Here is a 21,757-nt window from a genome sequence, read left to right as displayed (position 1 = left end):
AAAATCACCAAAAAAATAAAAAGAATCAATTATCATAAAAGCTTAAAGAATTCTTTAAGGGAAAATTTTCTTCATCGTCAAAGTGTTATTCAGGCTTACAATAGAAATCGCGCATTTAATCACCATACTTTCGAGGGTCTCCCCCCATAGATAGTTTTCGAATCTTCAGAGTTTTCTCCTCATCACTCTCAATCCATTACACGCCACTCTTTCATGTCGCGAACGAAGATTGCAAAATCAATAGCACCTTTCCCTCATTATTACTAAATATTTTTGCCCCCGGTAGCACCTTTGGGGTTTTCGAAGATCCAAGTGCTTATAAAAGATGATGATGCCCTTTTGTAAGGGATGCAAACAAGTTTCATTAGAATTAATGGCAAATCTAATGAAGTAGAAAAATAGTTACTGTATTATGCATATTTATAATAATTTGTTCAGAAAGAAATAATGCGTATACTTTCGGAGCGGATTTTTTATTAAATTTATTTTTCATACTGTTTTTATTAATTTGTATTAATTTAGGTCAAAATTAAAACTGCATATGCTCATTTTGGAGAAAAATGCATGGACTTAAAATTGATGTGAACAGAGAAATGTGTCAGAGAGATGTTTGTTAGCTGCCGGCAAGATTTGAACCAATGATCTCATGGTTCTTAATAGAATGTTATAACCTCCACAGTCGTTTTTTTATTTCCAATGAGCTGCACAATCGGTCTTGCCGATAAGCAGACCTAGTGCGTTCTCCAGAGGTGGTATATCCACTCTTTCAGGACCACCACAATGGATGAGATACCGTTAGTCATGTTAATGTGGACGTCTAGTTTCTGCCACACTAGATGGCAGCACCGAGACTCTATTTGGATGCTAAAGTGCACTAGGAATTAAATTTTGCCGGAAATGTCAAGAGCCAATAAGGCAATCCAGGGATCTTTTACATGCCACGTAATCATATGACATGGACGCTGAGGATTTTCTGCATCGCGAAAATCTGGTGTCTCGGCCGGGGATCGAACCCGCAGACTTGGGCTCAGAAGGCCGACGACAAACTAACTGTGCCACCCAGCCACACCTGCACAGTTGTAGAGTGTGCAAAACAAAATGAACCACCCTGAATAACTTTTGGTCTATTGATCGGATCCTCACGTTTCAGAACTTAATGATTCGAGGGAGTGATCTTAGACATGCTAATTAATTAGTGCCGACGATATTTTAAGTAGCAAAATTAGACACAAAACGTACTTTCTCTGAATATGGTCCCGATAGTTTGTTTAAGAGAGCTTTCCAAAGTTTAGACCACTTAAATTTATTTTTATTTTTTATGCATTTCACCATATCTGGAAAACTTTCTAAGCTAATAGAAGAAATTTTGCGCACAATTATAGAATTCGTTTTTATAAAAATTATTCCTTGAAAAGTATAACTCTGTAAATATTTATTATTTTGTTTAATAATTTTCTAAAATATTTTGAATTGTAAGGTATGAAATTTTTTTAGATCATTTTAAAGAATATACTTTTACATGGCGAAATTCAAAATTTGAGCGTCATCGGTCGAAGAGTTCCCGAGAAACTAAATTTTAAAGAAGCCGTATTTTTAAAATTCGATTTCTCAAGAACTATTCGACCAATTTCAAATTTCGTCACGTAAAATTTCTTTGTTTAAAATTATGTAATTATTTAGCATATTTGAAGTCAACCCCTCGAACCTTTAAGATTGATTCCTAGAACGTGAAAATCCCAACATTAGATCAAAAATTATTCAGGGTGTTCCGTTTTTTATTTTGCGCACTGTACAGCCCAGTTATAGTTAGGAAGCTTTATATATTCCATTCGCATAGGATTCTAAATTCTATTTAAAGTAAGTGAAATTAAATTGCTCTGAGATTTGAACAACTTTATGGGTTATATTTTAACTAAGGAAGTAGAGAATGTATTAAATATATTTTTTGTTAGCATTTAGAACTTTTATATAGTAATAAAATAAATTATTTATTTTACCCTTTGACGCAGAATTTTTATTAAACATATTTTCACACTTTTTCATTATTTTGTATTAATTTAGGTCAAAATAAGTAAAAAATATTAAATTTAGCATTTTAATAATTTATGGTTATGTAATACAGAATGAAACATCGGTGTCTTTTTTTGCCTTTAATGCAAAATTTTCCAAACATAGCTTACTTTCAAACTATAAATTGTCAAATTAGCGCTTATTTGCAATTATTTAGATGTAAGAGAAATAGTTATTTATCACTGAATTTTCTATAATTTACAAAATCAATTATTGATAAATTTTAAACATGAATGAAAAAAATCTTCTTTTCAAACTACTTTTCTTTGGATTTTATATCTTAGTACAAATATAATTCCGACTATCTAACATATTTTTTTTAATTATTAGACTATTTTTCATAATTAAAGAAGCAAGAAAATGGATTTCTTATTACTTTTTATTAAATTCTGCTTTGAAACTTATGATTTTCTTAAGCGCAAGTTTTAAAAAGATTTTAATTTTAATTTTTTGTAGACATATTTAAAGTTTGTCTTTAAATTTCTTCTGTTTTAGTTTTCTGTTTTAATTTTCTATTTTAATTAAATCATCTTCTTTTTACTTTAAAGTTGCCGTAATTCGCATAACAATTAAACAAGTCGAATGCGTGTAAATCAATTTACCAGTTGAGCTGGTAACCCCATTAGTTATTTAGATACTTTCAAAAAAAGTCACTTTTAATTTACAGACTTTATTTCTGTTAAAGCTTTAAATGATTTAATAAATTTTATTCATTTACTCCTGTTTAAAAACAAAGCTGAAATTTGTTACCGCTTTAATTGCTGCATTCAAAAGTTATGGATGCTTTTAGCGCGATATTTTATGCACTAGCACTTAATTTCTGCAATTAAGTACAATATTTCACGAACTAATTAAATATCATCTGAAACATTAAAAGTGGATTAAATGTATTTTTTACAGAAGTTCGTAGCGTAGGTAAGTGATCGAAATAAAATTTAAATTTAAACAACCTTAAGGCACTTATTTAAAAATGTTTCTAATGCACAATCTATAAGCTTTAAAAATAAATAAAATGTAAGAAAAATATTGGAATGGAATAATGATTTACTGTAACATCAAATCCTTAATAATTAACGAAACATTTTAATTTGATGTCTCAATTTCACATGAAGTAATTACTTTATCTGGATATTTTTTATATAATCAATAAAATACTTTACGACTAAAATTATTTTTAAAAAATTGTATAAACAGTATCTGAATTACTAGTTTATCAATCTTAAAAATTTATGATTCAAAATATAAATTATATTTCAAATTTAGTAATGCAGACAATCAAATTAGTTAAATGCAGACAGACAGTTCGTTTTTATTTGTATGGTTCAGTTTCTATTATAAACTATCTTCACTGCTGAGGGTTTCTCAAAATTGAGAAAAAAATGTGTCAAAAAAGCTCTGAAACAAAATAATATTCAAATTTGAAAGCCCCTTTTTTTCAAAATTGAAACAACAAATACTTATTTTTGAGAAAAACTCAGTCCCAAAAGTGATGATGTGGAGTGTGAAATGTGTATGAAAGATGTTAGTTGACAGCCGACAGGAGTATACTTTATATAGTCGCCGCTACAACGGCACATCATGGACTATTAATTTCTATTTTCAATGGTACAAAGGGCTGCAATTTGGAAAACATAGTTCCAAACGTTTAGTCAAGAGAAAAGCAGCTTTAATTTCATTTATTACTTATTTCGGTATATCCTAAAAACTTTTTAAGCGAACGGAATGAACAAAGATTCCTAACTCTCCCTCTCTCTCTGGACTGGGTTGGACAACAAGTAACCCTGGACAATAGCTCATCATGGTATATTAATTTCTAATTTCAATGGCACAAAGGGTTGCAATTTGGAAAATATGTTTCCAATAGCTTAGACAGGGGAAAAACAATTTTAATAACACTTGTTACTTATTTTGATATATCTTGAAATTTTTTAAGCGAATGGAATATACAAAGATTCCTAGCTCTTCCTGGACTGGGTTGTACAACTGTGGTGTTTAGAGCATCCCTCACATCAGTTTTAGGACTATACAATGCACAATGAGCGTATGCTTTTGCACAATGAGCGTATAATGTTTAAATTTTGAATGCATGAGGATCTCAAATTCGACTATTATTTGCTTTGGAGCTATTGGACGCATTTTTATTTAATTTTGAGGAACTATTTTTTACACTGTAGTCTGACTTTAAATTTTACCTTCTTTTGTGAAGTAGAAATATAAAACTAATCATTTTATCCAATATGGCACTCGAAACGCTAAGTAAAATTAATGATATGTAAACAAAAAGAATATATAAACTCATTCAATTATTTATTTTTATTTGCGATACAGTTAAATTATTAAAACATCCACATTAAACTATAATATCAACGAAATAATTTTTTAAACTGATTGTTTACTGTCTTAGAAATACATTGGCAGATTATTACGTAATAGTTAGCAATGAAGTATTAATTCGTTAAATCGACATCAAATTAACTAACTTCCGTATGATCTACTTAAAAACATATTTATTTATACGGAATAAGAATGGTGATTTATGTTAGTTTCTTGCATATTGCATAATAAGACATAAATTTGTAGAACATTTATATGTAGATAATAGCAAACTTCAGTAGGTAGTTTCTAAGGAAAAAAAAGCAAGTATTTTTAAAAGACTTGTATGAGTCAAATGATGGAAAGTTGTCAATTGAAATTGAGATTGTCTAATTGGATCTTATAAAAATTTATTCAAGTTAGAAAGCTAGTGCAAAAATTTCATTAACTTTTAGCATGATATATTCCATGAACTCACATCATGAATACCACTAAAAATATCCAGAACTATAAAAGATATACTGATCTTAAAATTACGATCAATAAGTTTATCGATATCAAAATTTAAATTGCTATATCTAATAAATGTAATGCTATCAGAGAAGATTCATAATACATGCTATATAAAGATTCATTACTCTTTATATTTAAAAAAATGAAATTTCAGTAACCACACATTTTACCTCTAATAATTAGTTAATTTATTTGTTTCTTTATTACTAAGCTTTGCCTTTAAAAATATAAGTTTAATTGTAAGGATGATATTTGCAATAATTTTTAAAAGATATTTAACTATATTATAGATAAACCTTAGTGACTGATTATGTGAGCTGTAATGCTGAATTTTTAAAAATGAAAACTGTTAATTGAAAAAATTACTAATTTACAACATATTTGGAAAAAATATTAAAATCTAGCAATAATCCATCTATAAATTTCAATGTAGGAAAACTTTTTTGTACTTTAAGGGCTCAGAAAGGGCTTTTATTATAACTGTATCATTCATTATTATATACTATTCAACTGTTTCAAATCTATAGTATGAAAAATCTTTTGGACACCCGAAAATAGTGACAAATAGATATATTTAAATAAAAAGTTCGTAAAAAATAATTAATATGAATTTTTGCGATAATTCAAAATTTGTAAGTAAATAATAGTATTGCATTACTATATTTCGTAAACAATATCAAAATAAAATAAAATAGATTTTTAATACAGAGTTTATATTTCATGATGTTTAAAAATTCAACATGATTTGATAGTTTATTTTGTGCTTTTATACACTTAAAGCAAAGAAGAATCTTTAGAAAAACTAGGAACTAGGAAACTATGAAGAGATTTACAGCAAGGTTTAAAATATTTATTACTATAAAAGCAATTCAATAGATTGAAAATAGGTAAAACAAAAAAAACATTTCGGTGCATTTAAAATAAATATATTTTTATTTACTTTATTTTTTCCATATTACAATAGTTTTAAATTCACATTTAAGAATAAAAACTATTAAAAACTTATGTGAGGAAATATAAGATATATAAAAAAATACTAAGAACTGATATTAAACTAGATAGAACACATATGATTGCCTTAAAATGGATTAAGTTTGTATTCATAAATGACTTTTAATGTTATTTTTAGTGTTGAAATAATTAAATACGTAATCCATTAGTATTAGTTTTTTTAACACAGAAAAAAACATTCGGGCAAAATTACCGTTCTGAATATTAATGACATTTCTCAAAAACTTTTATTCTGGTACTAAAAACTAAAATATACGGTATTAAAACCATTCATATGGTCATTTTTTCATTCATATGGTGACGGTTAACCCGAAATTTCGGTATTCGAAATTATCTTGCTTATAACCACATCTTCAGTAAAAAATACAAAAAATGAGAAATAAATCTAACCATGCTGTTTTTATGCCGTTTTTACGCTACGATCTAAAATCATGGTAAAATTGCCAAATTTTACCACATTTTCCAAACTTTATCACATATTACCAAAACCATATTTTATTGTTGATTTTACTAAAATTATTACCAAAGCGCTTCCGTAAAAAATGCCGAGCGTTTCAATGCTCCGATAGGATAGAGGCAGAAATGCAGTAAATATTACCATATTCTGGTAGTCTTGATCATGATTTTTTCTCAATGCAATGTTGTTCTAAGTAAGGACAAAATTACTGAATCATAAATATAAAAACATTGCATTATGTTCAAATTTAGACCCAAACAGCATTTGTAGACAATTGTAGGGCGTATTTTTTAAATAAAGAGACGTTTTAAGGAGTTCACAAATTCTCTAAACTATAAAAACATTTTATAAACATTTTCAACGCCATTAAATTCTCTAAATGATGGATAAAATTAATTATTACATTTACTCAAAAACCATCACTCTAAATTAAAGCATGCAATTGCGTTTTGCCATTAAACATGCCACTTCCGAACAATTTCAGCTGCGGAATTATTTCAACGAGCACAAATGAATAGAGAAGCATGCAAATCAAACTGAAACGAATTCGTTTTGACACTCAGCCCATACATTCGCGCTTCATTAGAGTGGAGAGCAAAGAAAATTTAATTTATGTAATCCAATAATCCATTGTTATTTTCATTTCCTGTAAAGGAACATCCACAAAAGACGCTGCCCAGAATAGAAAAAAAATACTTCATTACTTTCTCTACCTTTGAAATAGTTTTCTGAGCCGACACGCCAATAACGATATTAGCCTATAGCTGAGTCTTGATGCAAACTTAATTAGTTTTTGTTGCTGTACAAATTGCTTTGGGTTTTCACTGCTTGAGTCTGTGGTTTTGTAGAAAATTGGAGAAAGGCTAATTTGTTTTGTCTTCTAACTGAAACTTTTCTTCTGTTTCAAAATAGAAAAAAACTGAGTCAGGCTGAGTTTTTTTTAATGTTTTTCTGAAGACAAAGTTTAAATTTTTTTAGAAATAAAATTGACATAATTGAAAGTACGAAAATAATAAGTACCAACTTCTGCACTGAGAAAAAATGTTTAAGTCTAAACTACGAGAATATAGTAAAATTTACTGTATTTCTGGTTTTATGGATAAACCAAAAAGCTCGATAATTTTTGCCGAAGTGCTTTGATAATGATTACTAAGGCCCGGATTTTGATGACATTTGCATTTTTTTGCATTTTTTGCATTTTTGGACACTTTTTGTCCTTTAGAGCATTTTTTAAGATTTATTGGGCATTTTCTTTAAATTTTGGGGCGTATTTTGCATTTTAAAGCATTTTTTAAATTTTTTGCTAATTTTCTCTAATTTTTACTACTTTTTATAATTTTTTATTATTACACTGACTTTCAAACAATGAAGAAAGTCTCTAGGATATTAAAAGGTGAAGCAACATCTTTTCAAATTGAAGAAGAATTGTCAGTAAGTGTGACCGTCCTTTTCAAGTACGCACCAATAACATCAGTAGACGTTGAAAGAAGCTTCTCCTGGTATAAAAATTTGCTTTCAGACAAGAGACGCTCGTTTACATTTCAAAATATTAAAAAAAAAATTTAATAATCCACTGTAATTCTGATATTTAGTAATATTATGAGATGGAAGTTGTTATATTCATTTAAGTTTCTATACAAAATGAAAATGTTTTGGAGTCAACATATTTTCCTTTTTTTTGTTGCTATTTTAGGATATAAAACATATTTTCAAACTTTAATGAACGTAGAACAAGTATTGCATTGCTTTATATTTTTTGAAACGACTCATAATAATTTTAAAGAGTAAAACATTGTTTTAGTTCATTATTTTTACTTCTATTTAAGTCATGTCATAAGGCATTTTTTTCATTTTAAGGGCATTTTTTGCAGTTTGTAAGGGCATTTTTTGCACTTTTTAAGGGCATTAATTGAGATTTTTTAGGTCATCAAAATCCGGGCTTTAATGATTACTTTACCAAATATAACTTTTTTATTTTATGTTGTTTTTATTATTTTGTTTGGTTATAAATGTGATTAAATTTGGCACTTTTAACCAAGAGTTTTCAATTTTAGCAATGCTAATATAGTTTTAACAGTGCTAGTGAAATGACGCAAAAATGCTCAGCTTGAAAACCTCTATTTTATTTAGTAAACAATTACTAATTTAGTTTTTTGTACGTAAATTGTTTTTTTTTTCTATCTAAGATGTCTAAGGGGATTTTTTTTATATCTGCCAACCTTTTAAAACTATAAAAAGTGTGCCTTTTTAAATGTATAAATGTCTAAACAAGGCTAAACTAAATCAGTAGTTTAACTGTTACGCATCAGAGCTGTCCCATTATCCTGAAATGGACGCGTAGAGGTAGTGAGTTTGAATCCCTTCATAACTCTAGAAGTATTCATTCATTTATATTTATTTATTGTTGCACACACACATGAAGGCTTATTTGCTCACTGAATTAGAGAGTGATTGCCTTTATCTGTTTGCAAATGAACCGAGGTCGTGCTGTATTGGTCCTCGTATAACTGTTCTACCGTGAAGGTCTCGAACAAGTGCTATTCGCCTTTGAAACCCTGGATGCTTCTATTTATTTATATATTTTTATTCGCATACATATTTATTATTATTTACATACTATTCATTACATATTATTCACTACATATTACATATTATTCGCATACATATACAAGCTTGTGTGCTCGCTATAAAGATCTTGTTGCATGTTAACTCGAAATACAATTAGCACATGATAAAGAGAGACATCACAAACATATATCTTGGGACGCGGCTGGATTCGAACCCGTTACCTCCACATTACAATGGATGCATCTTTGCAATTTCTTTCTCTATTTTTTTTCAATTTCCTTAATGTTTTCTCTTTTTAATCATAGTACTATTTAAATAATTTATTTATTAACTACAAATACATATGCATGGTTTCTAAGGTTACATACTAAATTTAGCCATGCATGAATTATTTTTCACGTATTTGTAACAAGGTATAGCCATTTTTTAAAAAATTATAACTGTCAATTTGTGACAAAGGAAGGACCCAAACACAAAGCAAGTCATTCCTTTCTGAAAACTTTCAGATTCTCAGAGAACATAATATTCATTTATGATTTATCTTTAACAACTCTAGATCTAACACGCAGCATAAATTTCCATTTATTCCATAAAGTTACACCATTTTTGTTCTTAGGTGGTTCCAATTGCCGTTAATGCTTGGTAATAGTAGCTTAAATTGCTTTTCTTCTTGGTTGTGACGTGGGATCAAGATCTGCTGGAATGTCTGTTATTTGCCTGAACAAGGGTCGATCTTTCGTCTGCATACACGTCTTGGAACATTCCAAGCGACAGAATGAATTGATTTTTGCATTGGGATTCTGCTTTTTCTTTCACTAAACGAAGGTTTAGTGTAGAGATAGCTGAACGCGGCCTGATAAGTACACTTTAAAATGCAATCTGAATTCTGAATTTCCGCGTGTGTTTTCAGATGCTAATGCAATGCAGGTATAACATAAGATTGTCGAAGCTTTAAGTCCTCTGAGGCGTTTGAGACATTCTTCGCTAGATCGTACTCTCTTCGTACATTTTGTAGGCAGAAGTTTATAGTTGTTTGCTTGAAAAAAGGTTGGAAGAATCTTGAAGTTGTGTAAATATCAGAATCCGATAGAAGTTGGTGGAATTTTTTGGGATAATGAAAGTAAAAAAAATCTGAAACATTTATTTGTTTAGGAAAAAGGTTATTTTAAAACTAAATGTGTTTCCAGTTTCTGTCCAATTTTATATATAGTATACTTTTAAAGCAAATTTAACGAAATGCTTATATTTTTCAATAAATTGTGGAAATTCTAACTTAACACCCTAATTTAATTTTCAGTGTCAGTTTAAGAGTCTATGACTTCAACTGTAGAACCAATTTTTCTAATTTAAACTAAAATATTTAGAATATTTAATAATTAAAATTTAATCAATAATAATTCACAATTTATCGAAATACTACACGTTGCTTTGAATTAGTGTTTAATGGAATTCATTTATATCCAAAAATAACATTCCAACTTACTTGGTAACGTTTACTTAATTTTAAAAAAAATCTTACTATATTAGAAAGATTATAGATCTTAAAAATCTTACAATCTTAGAAAGTTTATAGCAGAAATATGTTATTCATCTTTCGATTTATTTTAAACATCGCTGAAAGCTATATGAAAGAATGAAATGGTGGCTCGAATGCAGTTATTGCAATAGTTGCAATAAGTGTACGATTACTACAAAATTTTTCATCCTCTCTGTGTATGCATAATCACCATATTAATATATAATTTATAAACCTTAACAAAAATAAAGTGAAAGAAACTTACATGAAATAGATCACAAACTATACTTTTACGGACAGAAAGTCCGAATTCTTATATCATTTTCTAAAACTGAACTTGATTGAAACCTAGTTCTAATGCTTTTAATTTCGTCTCGCCTAGATTGAACTTGATAATAATTCTTAAGATTTTGATATCTTTTTTCTTTCTCTTTTTCAAACTCAAGGATTTCTTAAAATTTATATGTTATTGTCGTATTTCCTTAAGGCAAGAAGGGTGCGTTTCTTCTTGTTTTTTAAAGCATTATCAATGGCCAAAAATTAAACTTCGGTCAAATACATACATCTCAGCTCGTTTTACAGGGTGAATACGTCCATCCATCCACAGATCGTAATTCTGACCTGTACCAGAACACGATTAATCTCCAATCCAGTACCCCCCGAAGGTATTGATTTGTCATGGGAACATGGAGGACTTTGTGATCCTGACAGATTAAGCGTGCACCAGTCACAATTTCGCTCACAGGGAGTCTTCAGCCGACGGGGATGAAACTCACGACCCCTTGGACATAGGCACAACGCTTTATCAATTATCCCAGCCCCTTTATATTTATATTCAAAACGGATTTAAAACATGTGTTAAAAGCAGAGATTATGGTAAACCTTGGGCATAACAATACCGGTTGCTAATTACTACAGGCATGGAAAAAGATTTCGCTTCCAGAAAATTTTCATCAATATTATCATGAAACAATTATTTTTTTGTCAAATTTCTTTTAATTCGAAGTTACGAATTTTTTTTTCCTTACAGAAACAAAGTCAATTATTGTCATTGTTGAAGTTTAAATAAATAATGATATACAATTTATGAGTGTTATATATTCGATTAAAAAGACAATAAATGTACAAAATTATTTAAACTAAAATAGTTAGTCAAACTACCATTTTATGTATGTTCATTCTAAATATAATTCATTTCTGACAAAAAATATAGAATTATTTTATAAATATTAATAATATTACTTAAAATTATTATTTATATTACTCCCAATTTAAAAGTTAATGAAATAATTTTTTTTCTTATTTCTTGTACATAATAATAGAAAATACATTTTTCTTGTTTTAATTAGATTAAAAGTCGGCACTTATTGAGTGTTAATTTTCTTTTTTAAAAAAGAAGAAAAAACGTCATTTGTATTATAATTATTATATTTGGATATGTTTAATAAATAATTGAATTTTTAATAAAATAAAATAAAATAAAAACTTAATAAAATAAAAATTTAATAAAATAAAATAAAAATTTAAATTAGAGACAACGTATTATTTTGCGTTAATTTACTCCAAAAATAAAGAAGGAACTGATATGCTACTTTTACATTGTATTTTTCGCAATAGGCTGAGCATAAGAACAATTTAGAGCGTATTATACAATTAAAGTAGATTGTTTTATGCAATTTATACATTATCAATCGAATATTTTCTTTGTAATGAATAGTTATTTTATTTTAATTTTTTACCAATAATATAAATTGAGTTGTAATGTAATTGAGAAATTCAAAATAATATAATTGAGTTGAAGCTTGATATAACCTGAATTACAGAAGCAGAAAATATATCACAAAAAAGTTTGTAATGAGGAAACTAGATTTGTAAATTTATTTACCCTGTAACACCAAATTTTTAAGTCAACGTAAATTATTATTTTAGAAAATAAAAAAAAAACAAGACTTNTCTGTTATTTGCCTGAACAAGGGTCGATCTTTCGTCTGCATACACGTCTTGGAACATTCCAAGCGACAGAATGAATTGATTTTTGCATTGGGATTCTGCTTTTTCTTTCACTAAACGAAGGTTTAGTGTAGAGATAGCTGAACGCGGCCTGATAAGTACACTTTAAAATGCAATCTGAATTCTGAATTTCCGCGTGTGTTTTCAGATGCTAATGCAATGCAGGTATAACATGAGATTGTCGAAGCTTTAAGTCCTCTGAGGCGTTTGAGACATTCTTCGCTAGATCGTACTCTCTTCGTACATTTTGTAGGCAGAAGTTTATAGTTGTTTGCTTGAAAAAAGGTTGGAAGAATCTTGAAGTTGTGTAAATATCAGAATCCGATAGAAGTTGGTGGAATTTTTTGGTATAATGAAAGTAAGAAAATCTGTAGAAAACATTTATTTGTTTAGGAAAAAAGTTATTTTAAAACTAAATGCGTTTCCAGTTTCTGTCCAATTTTATATATAGTATACTTTTAAAACAAATTTAAAGAAATGCTAATATTTTTCAATAAATTGTGGATATTCTAGCTTAACCCTTATTTAATTTCTTGTGTCAGTTTAAGAGTCTATAACTTCAATTGTAAGATCAATTTTTCCAATTTAAACTAAAAATATTTATAATATTTAATAATTAAAATTTAATTGACATTAATTCACAAAATATTTGAACCCATAAATTAAAAAAATCTCTATAATAAATTCAGAAAAAAGTTTCATGGCATGGGTGAATAATAATTAGAAGATTTTTTTAAAATTTTAACTGCTAGGACACCTATATCTCTTTGTTGAAATACAACACGTTGCCTTGAATTAGAGTTCAATGAAATTCATTTATTTCCAAAAATAACAGCTTACTTGGTAACGTTTACTTAATTTAAAAAAATCTTGCAATATTAGAAAGTTTATAGAACTTAAAGATCTTACAATATTAGAAAGTTTATAGCAGAAATATGTTATTAATCTTTCGATTTATTTTAAACATCGCTGAAAGCTATATGAGAGAATGAAATGGTGGCTCGAATGCAGTTATTGCAATAGTTGCAATTAAGTATACTATTACCACAAAATGTTTCATCCTCTTTGTGTAAGATGCTGCGTAATCACCATATTAATATATAATTTATAAACCTTGACGAAAATAATGTTTAAAAAAAATGTATGAAATAGATCACAAACTATACTTTTACGGAGAAAAAACCAGAATGTCGTTTCTTTGATCATTTTTTAACTTGGTTGAAATTGTTTTATGTCTTGGTTGATTGTTTTATGCAATTTATACATTATCAATCGAATATTTTCTTTGTAATGAATAGTTATTTTATTTTATTTTTTTACTAATAATATAAATTGAATTGAAAATTCAAAATAATATAATTGATTTGCAACTTCATATAACTTGAATTACAAAAGTAGAAAATGTACCACAAAAATGTTTGTTATGAGGAAACTAGTTTTACAAGTTTATTTATCTTGTAACACCAAATTTTTAAATCAGCGTAAATAATTATTTTAGAAAATAAAAAAAAACAAGACTTTGTTCAAAATATGTAACATTTCAATATTGAATTTTAAAAGGAATTGCCATGGAATTTTGAATGGAATTTAAATGGAATTGACTTATGGAATGGAATTGACTTGAAATAAAAATGCGATCTTAACAATAAAATACTAAGTAGATTTTTGTCTGGTTCCTTAAAGGAATATATGCTTAGAATTAGACGAAAATTCATATCCCAAAAATTTAAAAATTGATTTAAACGCAAAAATTAAATTAAAAATTAGTAACTTCTATTTAGAATTAATATATTTTATTTCATTTTTTTTAAAATTCTAAATAAATATATTTTTTATTTCTAATAAAATATTCAACTGAAATAAACTATTTGTGAATTCCTTTTAAATGAAAGCATCTTAACATAAATAGAGTTTTCATAAAACACAAATCATACAAATTAAAGTTTAATAAATGCAACCACGGAGGCATAAGAATAATTTTATTCATTCATTCAGTTATAAGCAAGTTACTAAAAAAAATCTTCTTTCACAACCACTAAATTAAAGAAATTTTCATAACTAAACACGCATAGTTTAACATCAATAGTAGAGAGAATAAAACTTTAAATTGAAAAACCTATTTACAAGACATTAAAACAGTTATGTAAAGAAGAAAAAAAAACGAAAATTTTGAAAAAAGAAACGATTAAAGAACGTTTCGAAATCTTTTCAACTACGATTTAATGAGGATGTCAAGTAATAGAACGTGTATAAAACCTATTCCTTTACTAACAGTCTTATTAGAAGTTTACATTCGAAAATATTCTTTAATGAGGTCAAAAAAGTTTTTTCTAAGAGCACACAAGTGGCAGTTAACTTCTTCTTTTTAAAACTGCATGTTTTCTTTAAACGGGCAGTTTTCTTTTCCGTAAAATAACGAACTAGATAGGTAAGGAGCGGAAATCATATTTACATAAGGCTTACTCTGGCGAGCATTTTACACAAAAAAAAGCGCTATGAAGAGAACAAAAAGCACTCCAGAGAGCCAGGAAATTTCTTTCTTTTATGCATTGCCTCGAGCATATATGGCTTATTAGATGGGTTTTGCTCCTTTTATGCAAACAAGAATAGTGGATCGCTTTCATTTTTATAGACTGACTCAAATATTCTTGATGGCATAGCCGGGATATTTGATACCAGATATAAATATTCTAATAATTTAGTACAGATGGATATAAATTTCCTCAACCAACATGAATCGTTACTGCAATTTCGTTGTACGAAATAGGCAAGTAGGGAAAACGAGAGGATATCTTTTTCCCTACGCGTTCTAATTCCGCATCGATACATTTCATTTTCCCTAGTCTTTTGAGGCGTTGCCAAAAAAAAAGATGATAAAAGCTACGAACTTTTCTCTTATTGTTTAGAGAAAAAGTAAAATGTAGAAAACGGAAGGAAGAAAACGCTTATCCAAGGAAACAGGGTTTGTTTATATCTGAAAAAAGGGAGAAAATAAACTTGTAATAGTTTTTTCACTGCTTTTATTTGAAATCTGGTGATCAGTCGAATAATTCTTTTTTTCACTTTATTATTTGGTTACTTTTAATTGATCTTTAAAAAAACTATCTTTTATGACATTTTAAACATTTTGTTTTTACCTAAAAAATAATGGATAGATCTATAAATATCTACACAAATTGTATTCAAATCACTTTGAATGAATGAAATAACATTTCGCATATCTACAAGTAGTTTATTCATAGTTTAAGAAAGACTTATCCACCAAAAATGGATCGTTTTTTGAATTAATCATGCTTATTCATTATTAATTACGCACAGTTTTGGGATTTCAAAATTATCAAAATTGCTAATTGAAATCGCAATCTTCAATATAAACACATCTCTCTAGTTTATCACATGTTACAGTTTAATTTTTTTTGGAATTTCAAAGTTGGAGTTTTGGGATTTCAAAGTTATCGAAATTGTTAATTGAAATCGCAATCTTCAATATAAACAAATCTCCCTAGTTTATCACATGTTGAAGTCGAATTTTTTTTGGAATGTTTGATTTGACGCACTATTCTGATGGGCTATTGGGGACGATCTAGGATTCTTCCCTATAGTTTATTCGAAAACAGTCTCGATGCGCTCGAGCATTACAATACAATACCATAATTTTGATTTGGGAGCAGTAATCACCCGGTCTGCGCATCACGCTCCCCACTACCCAACAAGGCGCGAACTTTAACTCTTTAGAGATAGATACTATTAGACTGTTGAATGTAACACTATAACAGCAGCATTTAACACAGAGAGTCGAATACCTATCCGGGCTATGGATGTCCATTACTCTACTTCATACCGACTGGACAGGAATTATTATTTTAATATTTATAGGTAAATTTTTATGACCAACCAAAAATACATATCTAATTTAAAGTACTTACTACGGAATAATAAAATACATTGCTTGGTGAGGTAATATTTCACCTTGATCTTTTAACTTCTTTTTCATAGTTGTTTGGCATATCTATGACAAATATAGTTTGATTGAGGGATATTTTATATGAGAAAACCAATTCAAACTTAAACGAAGCAGGAGTAGAATGTTTACAAGAAACATAGGGTTTACCAGCAACACCTTCTAGAAAAGAGCAAGCCTCAGCACGGGTTAACATAAATATCCTTTAGTAGTTCAAACGTGATGACATATTTCGGATTTTCAACCACTGCGCAGTTTAGTACCCCGAACGTAATGACATCTTTCTTATTTTTCATCTACTGCGCAGTTAACTTCGTTATATCGGACTACTAAATTGATCCGTGCTGAGGCCTTCCTTCTTGCAGGAGGTGCTCACCACTAATCTCTGATGAATATATTTTGGAAAATAACGTTTCTATAAGTGGAGGTAATTGTTTGTGTATATTATTAAGGATGTATGATAAAGTGAATTTCTGGACTGACATTTTAATAAAAACATGCGGAACTCAAACTAGAACCAATGTAGAAGCGCCAAACAACCACGAGTATGAAGCTTAAGATTCAAGGTAGAAAGAAATGTTTCTAAAATACTTAATAAAATATTTTTCCACGTAAGCGTACAATATCTTTACTTTTTGAATTAGCCTCGTATAAACATTTATTGATATAAATATGTTTAAATCGCATTTGATGTACTCTTAACAAAAGGATAAGAAAAAACTTTTAAAAATCAAATGTAACAGTCTAAAATGTCTGCAATTACCTGCTTTAACCATTAGGATTCCAGTTGTCTCTACTGTTTGATACTCATTTGTAGCTTCACATTTGTAATAACCAGTGTCGTGAATATCTAGATCAACTATTCGTAGCCTGGAACCAATTTTTCCAGCATCAGGATTGTATTTACGAACTTCAATTTTTCCTCGTTCTTGTTCCAGGGGTGCCTCATTCTTGTACCACCTGATTTTAGGAATGGGATTTCCTTTAACTTCACAACGCATTCGTACTGTTTCTCCAGAGTCTTTTGTCATATTTGCCAAACTTTTTTCGATCACCAAGAAATCTGAAAAACAGATTAATTTTTATAGTTAAAAAAGGGCATTGATACGTTTTTAAACAGTTATAGTCATTACGAGTCACATTTTGAAAAACTGAAAAGCATCTTGACTTTTCTTACTGATATTCAAATTTTGAATTATATTTCTTTCCGATCCACTGCACTGGTGACAAATCTACGAGGAAATGGCCAGGATAGCCTGGTTGATAGGGCACTGGGCCCTACCTACCAGGTTCGTGGAGTTCCAACCAAGAGTTCGTGGGTTCGATTCCCGTCTGCCGAAGACTCCCCGTGTAGTAAGTGGTGACTGGTGAATGTTAAATCTGTCGACTCTCAAAGTCCTCCATGTTCCCATAACAAATCAATACCTCTGGGGGTGCTGATATAGGAGTTTCCTTGTCTTCTGGATTGGTTCAAAATGACATGGCTACGGATTTGAACATCAGTAGTCGTAAACTCAAAAATTGGGTCGGCTGTTCAACGACAGATATATAAGAAAAATTTAAAAAAAACTACTGGAAATGTAATTTTCACATAAGTGCAGGATGTTTTCAGGGGTTGAATATGCCGTTAAATTAAAGTATGCATGTTCTGAGTAATTTTTTAAGCATATTAAATTCACTTTTATTTTTAACTTCAATTGAAAGACATATTGTTATCCAAAGCTAATTTTAATTTGTTTTGAACAATGCATCGTACAGTTTCAAATAGTTTTACTGTTGTTGAATTTTTGGAATAAATACTTGCAGACTGTGTACACTGTATCAGAAAGGGTAGAAAACGTTAAATTGAGTTTCCTTTTTAGTAGGAAATTTCCATAGCATTACTTTGAACTCTAAGCTTTCAGAGATTTTTTTTTTAGATTATATATCTTCTGATAAATCATTAGTTACATTTCAAAATAGTGCAACCCTATTACAAATTATTTATACAAAGTATTTGGTGAGTAATTATTATTATATGCTGTTCTAACTCTAGTCCATGAATTTGAGAGTGAAAATATTTTTCCTAACATTGAGAGTGGAAACATTTTCCATATAGTGGAACACACATATAAATATTACTGTGGAATTCGAGGACAGTAAAAAAATTTAATTACTAACAGAAATACAAAAATAAGAGATAAATAAAACTTCAACTATTCTAGGTATATGTTGTAGATTAATTTCGAGTTAATAGGAAATTAATTAAAATAAAACTCTATATATCTCCACACCCGCTATCTATGATGGATTTTCCTCTTTGTATTACTACAGTAATATAAAACAACAATGCAAATCTTAATAAAACTATTTCAAATACATGGAGTTTTTAATATGCATATGTATCAGGACATATTTTAAAAAATTTGGAGTGAATTTTGCTACATTAAATTCATTAAAATATAATAATTGAGAACGATTTTTTTCACAGTAATTATTATTTGGTAAAAATATAATTCCTTTATTCTCATAAAAAAGTCTTTATTTCTTATAAAAAAAAACAGCATTATTATTCCATTTCCTTAGAAAAAATTCAATTAAGAGGCTCTACGAAATAGAATCAGCTTCTACAATTCAGGAAATGAAACTTTATCTCGATGTGAAGTATTGTTATTTGGAGAACTTAAACCCCTTTCTTTTCCTTCATGTCCGCATAAAAAAGCTTTCTTTTTGGCTGGACGTATTATGGTATATAATAAGTAAATGATTGCCTTATATAGTAATATATCACTTAGGAAATAAATACAATACTCCTTTCTGGTAAAATATTTTGTCAGTAAAATACAGTAATCACACAAATCTTAATGAAACCATTTAAAATACATCTTAATATGCATTTTCATCGGAATATAATTTCAAAAGTTTGGCTATAATTTTTGGAAAATTGTATTTAACAAAAATCTATAAAATGTAATAATTAAGAGCAATTTTTCCACAGCAATTATTATTTGGTAAAAATAATAATAATCCTACATTCTAATAAAAAAGTCTTTATTTCTTATAAAAAAAAAACAACATTATTATCTCATTCCAGTCGAAAAAGTTCAATTAAAAGGCACTACAAAATGGAATCAGCTTCAACAATTCAGTAGTGAAAAGAAATGAAACTTTATCTCGATGTGAAGTATTGTTATTTGAAGAACTTATACCCTTTTCTTTTCTTCCATATCCACATAAAAAAGCTTTCTTTCTTGGGCTGGACATAATATGTCACATAATAAGTGAATGATTGTCTTATATAGCAATATATCACTTTGGAAATAAATACAATACATCTTTCTAGTAAAGGATTTTTTGAGATGGCAGTGATATTTTTTTATGTTATTGAGATGAAAACTTTTATTTTCAGAGAACAAATGTTTGCTCAGTCTTTTAGAAAAGAATTATTTGCTCAACGTGTAATTTCGATTAAGATAATTCTTCCACGATTAATTATATTTATTAGCTTCACATTTCAGTAGTTTTTAAGAAGATTATTTGCTAAAATGCTCGTTCAGGTTTGATGTAAAAATAAATTAGAGCTTCCTTTTATAAGATTAAGAATTCTCGTATTCATAATGATATAAAAAAAAGCTTACAAGTAAATTTTTAGCAAAGTTAATAATTTAATATTGAATGAGTCTCAAAAGTAAAACAATCTCAACCAATGTCTATTTCAAATCCACAGAGTTTGAATAATTTAATAACAGCTGCAATTTCTAAATTTTGTTGAACGTGACTTTAAAAATTAAAGAAAGTAGTTTTCTGTTTTATTTTTTAAATTAACTAACAGTATTCATATGAAAAACTATTTCAATAAAAATGAAGAAAGATAAAACACTTTACTCATTAATGTCAATGTATATGAAGTTTTTTTAAAAAAAAATAAATTTCACCTATGAAGTTTTTTTTTTAAAAGTTGGGTTGTTTTTTTTAAAAAAAGAGTGATTTTTATAACCGCATGTTAGAAAACTTTTTTTTAACTTTCAATTGATTGTTTATAAATTTTATTTATTTGACTAATAAGATTTTGTTTAGAAGCGTTCAGATGTGTGAGGATGAATATGAAGAATATTTTAATTATATAACCTAAAACTTTTTATGACTTAAATCTTATAATCTAAGCAATTTTTAACTGATAAATGCTTGCATGACCTAATATTCAAATATTTACCAAAACTGTAAGTAAAAAATAAAAATAATAGCAGTGGATTTCACATATAAAATTTACTTATCTGATATATTTATCAAATTTTAAGTTAAGTTCGAATCTAAAAATCACGAAAGTATTAAGAATAAAAAGGAGAAAGAAATCAATTTGCTAAAATATGTTCAAATGCCTATACTAACATTTAATTAATTTTGTAACATTTTGCTACTATATTATGAGTTCTAATGGTATTTTATAATCAGATTGATGAATGATTAAGGGATTTAAAAAATAATATACTGTCATTCTGGTTATGGAAAATTTAGAAACTTTAAAGTTTTGTTCGATAAAAATGCTTTTTCATTGATTTATAGAAACTGCATATTTTTTTTTTGCGTTTAAATGTAAAGTATCTACAATCATAATTAAATCTGTTTAAACACAAGGGAATTCCCCTTAACCTCTTTAGCTCATAAACGATATATTTAATTATTTTACTATATTTAGAAACTTTAATCATACGTAATATACAGATGAGAATAAAAATTTGTTTCATAAATAATATAATTTTGTTAATGCATGCCAATTAAGTAGTTTTAAGGATAATTTAATTTTTCTTTTGATGGAAACCACATTATTACCATATTATTTTGTGGATTTTTTTACAAAATACCAAATATTTATATAAAGAAGTTTTATTGAAATATAAAATAAATAAAAAATAAATCCACAAAACTCTATAAATGTACATTAAAACAAATTTTTTTTGTAAACTTCTGACAATTACAAAAAAAAAATGAATTTAGCTCTTAGAAAGCAATTATTTTTACAACTCGAGGGCCAACAAGTTGTCAATGTCTTTATCATTCATTTATTAATGTGTGTAACACATTGAGTTTAACTATAAAATTTGGAACAGAAGTGTTTAATATATTAATCATAAGAAAGGTTAATAATTAGATAATTTTTAATTATCACTTGATTTAAAATAAATACATGGTTTTTAATATTTTAATGATGTTTTGATGGGATTATCTAGTTTAACGGTTTTACTAGAAATAATCATTGGGCTCAATTGTATGTTATAAAAATTACAAGGGAGGGATATATTAAATAGAAAAGACTCAACTAAACCCTACTAAACTTTTCATATTCTGTTTCTAATTATTC

The 21,757-nt window shown here is 28.0% G+C and overlaps 1 protein-coding gene across 1 annotated transcript in view; it reads right to left on the bottom strand.

Annotated features, from left to right (window-relative positions):
* LOC107442001 (inactive tyrosine-protein kinase transmembrane receptor ROR1) overlaps positions 1-21,757 on the bottom strand; it is a 232,347-nt gene that overhangs the window by 85,810 nt on the left and 124,780 nt on the right. Inside the window, exon 4 of the mRNA XM_071185519.1 lies at positions 17,183-17,482. Within this exon, the coding sequence (XP_071041620.1) occupies positions 17,183-17,482 (300 nt within the window). The remainder of the gene's footprint in view (positions 1-17,182; positions 17,483-21,757) is intronic.

The sequence above is a fragment of the Parasteatoda tepidariorum genome, chromosome 1 (assembly GCF_043381705.1).
Source record: "Parasteatoda tepidariorum isolate YZ-2023 chromosome 1, CAS_Ptep_4.0, whole genome shotgun sequence".
NCBI lineage: Eukaryota > Metazoa > Arthropoda > Arachnida > Araneae > Theridiidae > Parasteatoda > Parasteatoda tepidariorum.
This window is presented reverse-complemented; position numbering and strand designations above follow the sequence as displayed.